General features: G+C 42.7%; 1 protein-coding gene across 1 annotated transcript; it reads right to left on the minus strand.

Moving 5' to 3' along the window:
- Positions 1-8,663: 8,663 nt before the first annotated feature.
- On the minus strand, positions 8,664-13,491 carry LOC104156317 (cathepsin L1). The gene is made up of 7 exons (XM_009699292.1): positions 13,342-13,491; positions 12,872-12,994; positions 12,635-12,790; positions 12,071-12,295; positions 10,343-10,511; positions 9,889-10,006; positions 8,664-9,071 (listed from the first exon to the last, which is right to left on the minus strand). The coding sequence occupies exons 1-7, from the start codon at positions 13,465-13,467 to the stop codon at positions 8,972-8,974; spliced, it is 1,017 nt and encodes a 338-aa protein (XP_009697594.1). The 5' UTR covers positions 13,468-13,491; the 3' UTR covers positions 8,664-8,971.
- Positions 13,492-13,523: the final 32 nt, after the last annotated feature.

Here is a 13,523-nt window from a genome sequence, read left to right on the forward strand (position 1 = left end):
ATCGGGGATCAGCTCTGAAACTAGCAGGTATTCATTGACCAGTGAGAGCAAAAAATATTAATTAAAAGAAATGTGTGAGCATGTTAAGTGACAAGGGTGTGAAAACTGGGCTTTAGGTCGCTTTAAGTGTTAGACATCCTAATACCTTTATAACCTTCATGACTCATTTATATGGACATTTCTTTTGGCAATCATCTTGCCGCAAACAACTCCTGCTCCATCTGCTTATTTTCACCCCTGCTCCACACCCCCAGCCATGCTGGTACAAGACTTTATTAAGAACACTCTGTGAATTACATTAGGACATAGTTAGGAGTTAAAAATACTCCTGCCAAGAAACTCCAATGGTTATTTTTAAACTTACAACTATGTTTTATTATTCATAAAGAAGAGGGAGGCTGAATAAAGGCAGACAGACAAAATTATACAGGACATGTATTTACACTTAGGTACTGTTATCCCAGGGGTGAGGATGTGATTTCAGCACTGCTTCAGGTATCAAAGCACCCTTTCTGCAAGTCTTTATCTGGCACTCTTGAAAGCTGTAACAGTGACAACTGCCCAGGATCAGCAAGTACAGCATGTACTTATTTATTGTTTTCCTCCTCATGTGCTTCCCGAATCTCTGCTATTAACAGCAAAACACAAGCAACTCTTAAATCCTGGAGAATAAAGAGGAAGCAGAAAAAACTGTGAGGGTTTAGGCAATAGCCAGCTTTATACTGGAGAATGCAATTGTGCACTCTGACTGCGAAAGCTAGTAAAGCCATTTTCCTGCAAACAAAATATGCACACAGTGTATGTGTGCATATGTATATGTTTATACATATATTTTATACATATATAGTCACTCTCTCTCTCCCACAATCTCCATATAAGAACACAAATAGTTGTTGACGTTACCAATTTATTGAGAAACTCTATTGCATTTTTAAAATCAGAAACCTAAACCAAGCATAATTCGAGGCTAGTCTAGTAAGCTAACAATACCAGTACTGCATCAGAAGAAAGATCACTTGTAACTTGGTCCTGTTTCCAAGGGGCCAAGCGAGATTATTAAGGATAGAGCAAGAACAGGGACTCGGTACTCCCTAGTGTAACCACAGGGCCTCTAAAAACAACCACTTTTTAGGGAAATGCTGAAAGAAAGTTTGTGTTGCAGCGGGTACGCACACTCTCGTGACTAAGATCTGTGCTCCTGTGCTGGCAGTAAAACTCTGTATATCTGCGTACTGCAACTTGTCAGTCATTCAGTGCCCTACTGCCAGCATAATGGCACCCAGGTTGCCTTCATTTGAGCATGATTTCACAGAAAAATCTGCATATAATCACAGCTGCTAGCCTTCCCATGATTTTTTTTTTTGCTAAGTTTGCACGAGAAGCACCTGTTAGCGGAGGAGCTAGCGCTGGGTCACGGGTCTGACAAACGACTGCTGTTCAGCTGCTTGTGGATGTTTAAATGATAACGCTCACAGTTTGTGGGCTGTGGGGCAGCTGGTATCTACAAAGAGAACAGTATCTTGCCTGTATAACAAGCCATGCAAACCTCAAATGCAGCTTAAGAAAGCAGCGACTTTCTTTGGTGTGAACTGTGGGTTTTCTTCGCCAGAGTCCCACTTTGACCTACCACACCTACACAGTTTTCCTAAATACTTACATGTTCTCTGCTACATCTAGCACAACCCTGCAACCAGACTGCTCTAAAGAGTCCTTCTTAAACCCTCAGGATGGAGTTTAGTTTCCCTTCCCAATGCAATACCAGTTCAGACCATTTGTCCAGAGCTCTCCGACACAAACCGCAGGGCATCTGTGGTGGAGGATCACCACCTATGAAACCCTTGTAATACTTGGCCACAACTTCTCTTCACGGTCAGCTGCCAGGGTGTCTGAGGGCATCCAGACACTGGGAGAACAAGACGTAGCATCTTTTTTTTTTTTTTTTAAGAATCCAGAGACCGTATTTAGTGGTTGGAGAAGTGAGAACGGGGATGCACCATGAGCTGCCATCAATGCTGCCAGGAGGAGCAGGGAAGCTGGTGTGGACCAGCGCTGACAAGAAAGGTGCTCTGACTCTGCCTCCACTTGTAGAGGAAGGTGACACCTGATATTATTCCTCAGATACTCATCAGCATGATAAAAAATTGAAAATACATGGAAACATCACGTACACAAAGGAACAGACATGCGTTTAAATATTAGCTCACACATGTGTCTTTGTATCAGTATTTAATGGCTTCTTGACATAAAATTATGTATAAACCGCCAGCTTCATTTCCTATTACTTTTGGAGAAGAACATGGAAAGGAAAGTATACTAGTTGCGTTGTACGAGGTATATAACAAACATGACTGTTCTTAGAGCACTGGTTTCTAACTTGTTGGCAAACCTAATTCTTATTTCTAATTCCAGGGCACCTTTGCACCTATAAAAGCAAACTACCTAAACCAGGTGGTATCCGGTAACACAAGAAAACACAGACACCCCACCAGCCTCTAACAAATAAGCAGTTGTTCACTAATTACTTTGTCTGGAAATTAAATCAGTCTGAAGAGCCAGACGCAGAGAGCTGGCCTTGTGACTGCAATCACAAGATGGGGGATCAGAGAACAGGTTGGGGCTGGCAGGCTCCCCACCGGCCTCGCAGCGCCCAGCCTGCCCCTGCCCCTGCCCCGCGCAGCACCGAGCCGGTCCTGGACCCTCTGCAGCGGCAGCTCACCCTTCCCTGAGAAAACAAGGCAGCTGAAATGGAGATGCTCTTTGAAATGTCGGCTCAAATGTGTCTTTGGGCATTTGTATCAAAAGTTGGTACTTTATTCTGTTTTCCACAAAATGTACACACAGGGAGTTTTGTTCTTCTTTTAATAAAGCCAACTGATGTTTCTGGAAAAATCAGGCAAGACTCCTTTTCATTTATAAAATGGAAGCAGTGTACTTCAGGCTAATTACAAACAGAAAACATGAAAGAGCTCCTAGTTTACATAGATTATACTGCCCAGTTAGGCTCATAGTGAGAAAAGGGTGGTTGGTGCCTACAGAACAGAAGAGAGGGATTAAGAAAATGAAAGATGACAAAATCATTAACTCCTGCAGGACTGCTAAGATAAATGTATCTATTTTCCAGAGATATCAAAGGCTCAAACGTGGGTGAAGCAGGGAACAAAATGAACACAGAGATAGAGGATCTGCACACAGTTACCCAGAGGTGCAGAGCCCCAGAAGTTTCAAGGAGACAGTCCCTACCATTCAGGCTTCATATCATCATGGACAATACAAACCCCATGCATTGCTACTGAAAACACTTCCAGGTTTTGTTCCTAGCTTTCTGCAAATACAGATGTGGTTTCAGAAAACAGAAAGATGAAAACCTCAAACCAAGCATGTGAGCTGATTCCACTGAACTAATTTTAATACTTCATGGAGATAGGCAACAGATAGGCTTTACCACTGAGATCTGCCCTGGGGGAGGGGGGTACTCTCACCCGCTGCACTGACTCACATCATGGTTTTGCAGGATCCTGTTCACCAGGAGCCAAGCAGGTTTCTGGTAGCAGCTTTTGCAGTCCTGGCCACTACGATCGATGAAGGGAGTTTGGCAACCCAGCTTGCAGAGGGTGTTGGCCAGGACAGCTAAGTACTCGATAAACAGAGCTTGGCCTAAGCATTCTTGTCAGCTGCTGAGCAGATCACCTGGTGAATACTTTATCACTTTTGAAGAGATGCCTCTGTGGAGGAGATAATACACCCGCTCAATTACCCGGTCAGCTGTGCTCGGGCTGAGTGTGAGAGGCCAGCCTAATCCCAGCCCTAGGCACCACCATTTGTGATGTCTCATCAATCCAGCATTGCACTCAAATGCACCGTCAGCACATGCCCAGGAAAGAAAGAAGTCAACTTCTCCCCACACCCAGCTGCAGCATCACCAGCCTCGTCATCACGTGCAGCAAAAAGCCTAAATCTGAGTCACCGGCGTGCCCGGCGCCCACTTACCAGGTGACACACTATCTGTGTTTTGCCCTTTTGATTGTCTGGTTTCCTGTTTTGTTCCTGCATGGACAATTTTCTCCTAACAACTCAGCATGATTTATTATTCCAGCACAGGAAGAGAAAAAGGAGGCTGCTCAAACGAAAGGAAAGCAGTGAGGGTAAAGGGAAGGGAAAGGGCCACGAAGGCAAACATAGATCTGAAACTTAAACTCAGTAAAAGAAAAAGCATTGGGGTGTTTACCTTTTAGCCCTGTTGAAGCGGCACTGGGAGAAAAGAAAGCCAAAGGAGGCAGCTCCCCTTCTCTCGGCTGCACATCCTTGGGCAGGTGGCCTTGCTGCATTGGGCTTTTTTCCTCTCCCACTCCTCAGAAGTGTGGCAGTTTAGATTAAAAACTTGGTGGGGAGGAAGGTTCTCTTGCTTTTTGGTTTACAGAGTGCCTAACAAAATGGGACTATAAAGTTTGTTGAAATGTCTGGAAATACTGCAACTGAAATAACAGTTCATAACAATTCCTGATGGACTTCCTGTGACCACAAGTTTGCTTCTGAAATGCTCGATTATATTGTGAGAGAAATGTGATCAACCCTCGTAACAGCACTGAATCAGAAAACACAGGTCCCCTTCAATTCTTCCTGTGACTAGCTAGCAACTAATAGCAAAAAGGCAGCAGTGTTTATTCTTAACTGTTGCACAAGGCATTGTAATTTCTATATAAACAGAATTTTCTTTCAACTACAGGAGAGTATTACCACAAATCTCCAAAAGCCAATGCAATTTCACATCACCAGTGATGTTTTCAGTATGTATTTCCTATGCCAAAAAAACCCTGCTGTCAGCCAGTGCTTCATGCTTGAATGGGGAAGCAAACTGCATTACCAGTAAACATGGCTGAGCAGAAGGAATGTTAAGAGGGCTATTGAGAAGAACTTGCATTCACAATCCTCGCATTGCTGTACTGTTATGGTAAAAGATTGTGGGATGTGCTTGGTCATACACGTGTCTAGCAGAACTGGTCACTGGCACACACAGCAATGAACTGTTTTGAGAACTTCTGTGGGCAGCCCTATCTAGGGTTTTTCTGTGACTTGTTATGAGTCTCAAACTGAGATATTACAGAGATACACTTAGAGACCTACTTCCTTTGCAAGTGGGAAAAACCACCTGTGACTTGGCAGCTCTCAAGCCACCTTTATTTCATTTGACTTTTGGATTTTGGATTTTAAGCAAAAGCAAGTGTGTTCCAAGATGTGTGCTACAGCCTCAGGGAGTTCTCAATATCCCATTTCAGCATCAACTTCCCAGACACCCTAAGCTGGTGTGAGTGTCTACCTGCCCAGCATTTATTTTAACCAGTTTTATGTCACTGCATGCACACTGTGCAGGAAGCTTTTACTAGTGATTAAAAAAAAAATCAACTTCATCATTAAAACTAGAATTTAATAATATTTCCACGGTGGTTCGTGAGACTGCGATTTTCCCTAGTACATGCATAAAGTAACCGCTGTAATAGCTTCAGAGGGCCTTTGGTGGCACGCCAGGAGAGCACACCTAAACCACCCTAGCCCTGGAGGAACACACATTAACATAGACAAGGAACTTGAAACACAAAGTTAATTCCAGATGAATGTCCAAAGTGGATCAGATGTCACTAAGCATACGGCCAACCCTTACCAGGCTGGAAAATCGTCTCTTCCTTGCTCAGATCTCAGCCCAACCACAATCTTTCCCTGGAGGCCCTCACAAAGCCAGCCTTACCAGGAACTGTCTTCTGAAGGTGGCAGGGGAGGGCAATAGCTCACTCTGACTTTGCTCCACCTTTGAACACTTCCCCCCAAACAAGAAGGACTGCAGAAGGCAAGGTAGCAGGTATCAGAGCTGCAGCACCACACCTGACAACAAATGTTGGTATTTCTAAAACATGTGTTTCCCAGCATCACTTCATTGGGAAAGGCTATTAGGTTTCACTCAGAAGTAGGTTTTGGATCTCCTGGAGGTGGTGAGAACTATAAGTGAACGAAACAAAGCAGCAGCATTTTAAAAAGAACCCAGTATGTATTTTACAAATACCTGTCTTCAGGGTTTCTTTTACTCACAAATGTTTGGCAGTAGCTCTTCAACAGACACTAGCATGGAAACACGAACTGTTGCAGAAATCACATTTTAAGACCACTGGAAAATAAATCTTATTTATTATAAAATAGACATAAGACCCCATTAACAAGAGTAGCTGTAATTTAGACAGGGCCTAAACAGAGCAGTCTAGACAGGACGTTTTACTGACAATACATGTGCTCCAGTATTTTTAAAAATAATACATCTTGTAATAAATACAACTTCAGCGCTACCAACAGGCATATAAAACCAAAAAAAGCCTGCAAAAAAAATATTGGAACACAGTCAAGAACTTTAATTACCCATAGCTTTTCTGGGAACAACTCAGGAGCTTTCTGTGTGCATGCATAACATGCATTTGCTGTATCTTCAGAGAGGAACAACTCTGAAGAGAGTCAACACTTTCCCCAACAGGACATATACCACTATGGAAATTATTTGCTACTTTATAATAGTACTTCTAAAGTAAATGAAACAGCTCTACAGAAGATTGGGCTACTGCAGTGAAATCACAAAACCAGGTTTAATGTAATTCTTGAAATGTAACAGGTTTTAAATTTCTACCAGTGTGCCTAACTGCAACTTACACAAAATTTTCATGTTTACGGTGTTACATATGGCACTTCTGGGTGAAGCTGTTACTTAAGAAGACTGTGTAAATATTGAGTTATCTGCATGACCTAACTTACCCTGTCCCCTGCTTGATTATTCCACCCAGAAGATGTTCAGCCAGAAGTCAGCAAGTTTTAATGCACACAAATAGCTGTATTATCACGCTTTTTTTAGAAATAAAGTCAGAGTCTAATACCTCTTTGGTGAGTTACATTCCCATTTATGTGCATATGCTTTGGAAAGTCATTTCCTTTTCATTTCTCACCTATTTATAAAAAAATACCTTGTTTTCCCAGGAGCTTGTATTAACCTTGACCTTTGTAACCAAACACCTTTCCCTGCTGCCTAATTTTGCAGCAGTTCAAGTCCTAGCAGGCTTTGTATTGGTCTCACCCTGCACTGGATATTCTCAGTCTTCTTGTTTTAATCAATATAGAAAACCAGTACCACTTTAAGCGCTACTAAGCTCACAGTAATGCCAGCTTCCAGGATTAGAAAGTGTTCAGGAGACACAGGTCTCTGTCTACCCTCAGTTCTGGAGAAGCAAGAACGAAAAGCAGCTACTGCATAAGGAGCTTATGCAGTCACTTCCCCAGCAGCATTTTGATCTTGCCTCCCATTTTGAATGCACGGACCATTGCCATTTCCTTCTGAATATAAGCCTTTAGAAGACCACCAGCTGAGCTCCATATTAATTTCTTCCATATCTTCCACCAAGCAGTATGGATGCTGTCCATAACAGGCTTAGCTAGTCAACTTAATAGCTAAATTCTAACCGGTATTTCTGCTCTGTGGCTTGTTAAATAGCCACCGGGCTGAGGAAGGCTCTCCCTTGGGAAAAAAAAAAGCTTGTAGGGAGATTCAGGTTGAAAGAATTCATCTATAAGGAACACACAGACAGACTCACAACTGAACAGTAGTTATTTTATCTACAATAAAGAAATTCAGCTTCTGTAACTTCTAGTTCAAGTGTTCCCTGTCATACTCAGGAAGGATACTGTACATAAGAACCCATGAGTCCATAAAGTCTGCAGCTTAGCCAGCACCAGTTCAGAACTAGCTTCCTTCCCCTCCAGCCCAAATGCAAGAGGGGGCAAGTCCACAACCAAAAACCCAAGTCTTTCCCTCCAGCTATTTTTGGTATTACCACTTCACTCTCCTCTGCAGAAACAACAGTATGCAACAGGTACTGATCATGTTTCAGCAGCACAGATACCTGCAGAGGAGAAAAGTCCTCTCAGAAGAGGAGGTGAAGAGCACAGCATAAGTCATCACAGCTCAGTCAGCCATCAAGTATCCAAGGATTAACCGAGTGGCCCAACTTCACTTTCTACAGAAACAGCATTCCTTTCCCCCCCAAGTCAAAGATAGTGTAGGGTGAAGATAGTACTAAGTGTCCTACATATCTCAAGAAACAAGCTTTCTCTTTCAACAGCCCAGGTGCTTTTGGTGTTTCTGCTATATACTATAACACTCAAAAAGAAACAACTGCTCTAACTATGGAAATGTAGTACTTTGAGGTGCCATAAGAAAACACTGATGGTATTAAAGCTAAGCGAAGATCAGATGCTGCATGCAAGACATGAAGAGCAAAGACCTTTGTTATAAAGTACAAAGAATCAGCGAGAGTTCTCACCTCTGGGTCGCAGGACTAAGACAAAATTCACTTACAGACGTAGTCTGGGCAGCAAGTAGTTTCAAAGAATGAGGGTCAGATTTTCAGTCATTTCTACTTCTTTAGCCGATAAAGACATTTTTTCACTCCCCATTTTAAGTTGTCACAAATACTACACTCCATTTTTATAAAAAAACTGTTAGCCATTCCCAGACAGCATCGCATTTTAGTAACTGATGAAAAGAGGCATGCATATTGGCTTCAGTTAGTAGTATGACTTAGGACTCCTGTTTGATGAAAGTTGCAAGTGGAAAAACCACAGAACAAAAAGCCAAGTCATCTGTACACACTGGAATGAAAATGTTTATTTAAGTAAACCTTTGGGCACATTTCAATTTAAAAAAAAAGGAAAAAAAGAGAAGAATCTATTAGATTAAGCAGTCAAAAGCCAGCAATATTACAAGCTGTTTACATACCAACATTTACATTAATTTATAACAAGTGGCATGTCACCATGTAAAACATACATCAGAAGTTTAAAAAAAATCAAGTTAGCTTTTGAAGGATACAAGTCTACCACATGTGTGAACATGGGTTTGGTCATTCAGTTTAAATCCCCTTTTGCACTGAAATGTTCAGTCTTCAAATTATACAAGTGGATAGCTAGCAGCTGTTGCTATTCCACAGTGGTTCTTCCTGTCCTTGGCCATGTAGATATATCCTTTGTCACCCCACTTCTCACCCCAGCTGAAAAGAGAATTGAAGGGTTTGTCTTCATATTCAGAAGAGACTTACTCATTCTGCCCCCACCCCAAGGGTAGAAATTGAAAACTGCTGCCTTCCACATTTGTGGAGAAGAACCAAGACAGCTGCAGTCAAACTAAAGTGCTTTCCAGCAACTAAAAGCATGTTACAGAAGAGGCATCCCAAGCTCACAGAAATAAAGGGTACAGCCATCTTCTCACTAGGTGGAGACTTTGGTGTGTAATCCTGCATTACAGGTGCCTGAAGCTCTGACACTGCTGCCAGTCAGCTTTAAGGAAAGACCAAAACTGTAAGCAGCAGTTGAGGGTGGTGCCCCAGTAATGCCGAGAACATGAGACAAGCTCATGTGATGTGCCCTTTGGCATTTATTTATTGTTTTCCCTCCAACCTAGGAGGTAACTCCATCTTTAAAGTTTAAGTGTGACCCTATTGCACACAAGTGAATAGTGCTCTGCTTCCAAAAAAGTCCATTACACCCCCACAACCTGGTTTCCTCCTGTTCCCCTGTGCTCCACCACTTTAACATCTACTGGCTTCATGGGCTGTTCCAGTACTGAGCTCCCTTGAATTAACCAGAAAAGCTAAAGAATGAGTTTTCTGCTTTGGGCCTACTTTACTAGAATGCCGGCAACATGAGTTGGGTTTAACTTTTGTCATACAATGCAATCTGAGAACAGCCTCCAGATTTTCCACATGCAGATTTTAATTACTGTTGTCTCCCCACCTCCCACTACAAGTGACAAATTACTTTCCCTTCTCCCCTACCCCAAAGGGTACAAGGCACAGAGAGAGATCTTACCTGTTCTTAACAATCCAGTATTTCTTCCCATCTACATCTTCCCCCTCAAAGCCATAACCTACAACCAGAACACCATGGTCCAGGTCTTCACTGCTGCAGTCTGGTTCATAGTAGATACCTGCAGAGGCATAAGTTCATATGTGAACATGCTCATCTGCAGGAAATCCTTCTCTCACGGGGAGCTTTGTGTATTTCAAATTAAGTGTTGCACAGCCTCTTCAGAGTTGGAGAAAGGAGTAATAAATGAAGTGTATCATGGCAGAAACTGAGAGACAAGTACACACATATGCAAGAGTACAAAGCGTGAAGAACTTGGACTAGAATTAAAAGGACTCATCATTATGTCCTATGTCACAAGATCATAGGGTTCTTTCCACCTACAAAACTGAAGGGTAATGAATACCGAGTATTCCAAAAAGAGTTCTTTGCATGCAAGTTGCTAACAAATCCCCACCTGACTGATAGAACTGGAACGAAGAGTGGCCTGCATCAATGGCAACAGACACTGGACCCACAGCTGCTACTGCTTTCATGAGAGCTCTTTCATGTCCTTGAGGGATGTCAACAAAGCCAGTGTCATTAGCAGCATTGTACTCTGCCTTGTAGCGACAGTCTTCATCATCCTAAATAAAGAAAGCTCTCGTTATTACACATTTCTCTACTTAACACACAGGTGAGCATAGGAACTATCAGATATTCTGCGACTTTCCTGCCTTGAAAACAAGGGACTGAGGAGGATTCAATTGCTTCAGCAGTGCTGTGAAAGATGAGCAGAGAGAACACAGAAGCTGCTTTTGAGTTTCTCAAAGGTACAGAAAAAGCAAAGGAGAGTAGGGCCCCAAAGGAAAGATTTACTCGGATGCAAAGGACCATCACATCCTAGAATCCTGCCTTTTGGTGGGCAGGAACAATCTCTTTTCAGGGAGGAAAGAAGCCCAGAATGCATTAATGGGCACTGAAAGATAGCCAAGTATTCATTAATTACAAAGCAATCCAGAAACTGTTCATTGAGCAAGCACTTAAAATCCACAATCTTAGTCTGTCATAGTTTGAAAAACTGTACAGAATGATTTGTAAGTTAGTCACTTGTATCATGTGACCTTACATACAGCCATACAGCATTCATGTATTTTGTCCTTCTTCACATTATCTTTTTTTTATATACAATGAAGCCTGAACCGTTGGCAACGCAGGCATTCACCTCAGGAGAAAGGCCCCACTTGGAAGTCAGGCCATGTGAAACTGAAACAGACTGAAGTAAGCACATCCCTCCCTTACCTGTGTGGTAAGATTAGTACTTAAGTTGCCTCCTCCCAACTAGAGGAACACAGGGTACACCTTAGTTGCTTACTTTCTGTACTCAGTAAGTTAGGCACTTCCTATAACCAACTGAGATCTCTGGAAGAGCCAAGATTAGGAAAAATTCGAGGTTACAGCAGTGCAGGTGAACAGGAACCCAAATACAAAGACTTTATGTTGCTCACAACAAATGGCATTGCTATTGCCCATTCAGTCAACACAAAGTAAGTTGCAAGGAGAAATACTCTATAGTGAGCAGAACTCCAAGTGCTGAAGAGCCCAAACCATGGGCTCTCAAATGATACCACGAATTACTACTGCTCTTTTGTCCTCTCATGTCTGTTTAACTTTTTGTGGATCATTAGAGGCATTTTAGAAGTCCGCCCACTACCTGCATTTATGCACATTTAGTTCATAAGTAGAACTTAAGGCATTGCCAACAACTATTGTTAAAAACAAATCACACTAACCGAATTAGCCGCTCTACTGGTAGCAACTCCACAATAGCTTAGCCATGGGAAACTGAATTACATGCCTACAACTAAGTAGCACTGTTGACAAGGGCTAGGTCCTGGCTTGGTGTGTCAACCAGGATAAGGCATGACATCTGACAGGAGGGCAGCAATGAGGGGGAGGAATAAAAATACTTGCTCTATTTTTTCCAACTGGTCTGGTAAGATTTTGACCTCAAAGCCCAGTGCAGTATGTGATTCCTACTAGGACTAGCAGTCATTCTAGTTTTCTTAGTAAAGATGCAACAGGAAGAACAGATGTACGGACTACTACTTAGACATTTTCCTTTCTAGGTATGAGTTTCCCAACACATTGTTTGTCCACACAAAAGGTGTGACACCTGCAATACAAGTTCAACTATTACACTTACCTTGGCAGTGTATGGGTAGGATTCCTCTGAATCAATTCCCCCATTATCCTGCACATACTGGAAAGCCTGGTCCATGAGACCACCATTGCAGCCTTGATTCCCTTCAGGGCGAGAGCAGTCCACCAGATTCTGTTCACTCAGTGAAACAAGTCTGCCTGTTTTTCTGAAGTGTTGCCCTTCAAGAGCTCCTGTTGTGCTGAAAGCCCAGCAAGAGCCACACTGACCCTGAAGCAAGAAATGAAATCACAAGTTACAAGTCTGGACAGATGTAGTTCCCTTACCACTGATCTAAACAAGATAAATGCAAAAGCCACAAGACCAACTTTAGCTTCACACTCCTAGGATGTACAAGTGAAGATACTACAGTCTTTTCAGTTCTTACATATTTAGTACAGAACTCAAAAAATCCTAAAGGTGTACAGCAGTTTTATAAAAATGGAACTTAATTTAGTAAGCTTGCACTAGCTTCATTAAACAAGTTTACAGGTTTTTTTCCTCTATGGAAATGGAGGCAGGAGTCAGGAAACTGGACCTGTAACTGATTAAAAATCCACCAGAGAATACCTGGTCTTTAACTGGAGTTACATATCCCTTCTCTCTCCAGTCTACGGATCGTGGCACTTCCAGGAAGCTGGGCTCAAGAAACAGGGATCCTCTATACTTTCTTTCTGACTTCTTGTGTGCATAGCCATTCATCAGCTGTCTGAACTCCTCAGTTGTCTGAAGAAAATTCAAGACATGCAGTCACCATCTATTACACACCACTGTTTAGAACTGTATGTTTCATGCCTCTATACATACCATATCACCAAACTGGTTCATTCCCAACTTGTAGCTGTGTTTTCCTAATGTGTGATCCAGATTATGGAGTTCGATCATTTTCAGATTCTTCTCCCACACCACTCTTCTCCAGCTTTCCTCTCTCTGAGGGGCCAGAACACAAAATACTTCAAGGAAGCAGTTCAAACAAAGTTCACTTGCACGATGATATGTTTTGTTATGGCTTGTATACTGGGGCAAACGTAGACTGCTCAAATGGAAAGTCTGAACGCTGTTTAAGACACAGTCGTTTTGCCACCCTCGTAACAAAACGAAAGACTACAGCACAGCTACGTCAGTGCACAAACACAGGAGAAGGAGCTAGGAAGTAAGGGATTATCCTTCCCAAGCACAGACCAAGCCATCATTAAAACAAAGCAGACGTGACTCAGCCGGCAGGGCCCAGCCGAGTGCGCTCGCTGTTTGCCGAGCACGTAACCCCGGGCGCTCACCTCATGGTAGTCCTTGTTGTGCCACGACTTCCACAGCTGCCAGTGGCTGTCCAGATCGGAGTCTACTCTCGGAGCACCGAAGGCCACTCCCAAGCAGAGACAGAGCGTAGTCAGACACAGATTCATCCTGGCAGATCTGCCGGCAACGAAGGAACAGCGGTCGGACACAGCAAGGCGTTGGC

The sequence above is a fragment of the Cariama cristata genome, unplaced genomic scaffold (assembly GCF_000690535.1).
Source record: "Cariama cristata isolate BGI_N322 unplaced genomic scaffold, ASM69053v1 scaffold34264, whole genome shotgun sequence".
Taxonomy (NCBI): domain Eukaryota; kingdom Metazoa; phylum Chordata; class Aves; order Cariamiformes; family Cariamidae; genus Cariama; species Cariama cristata.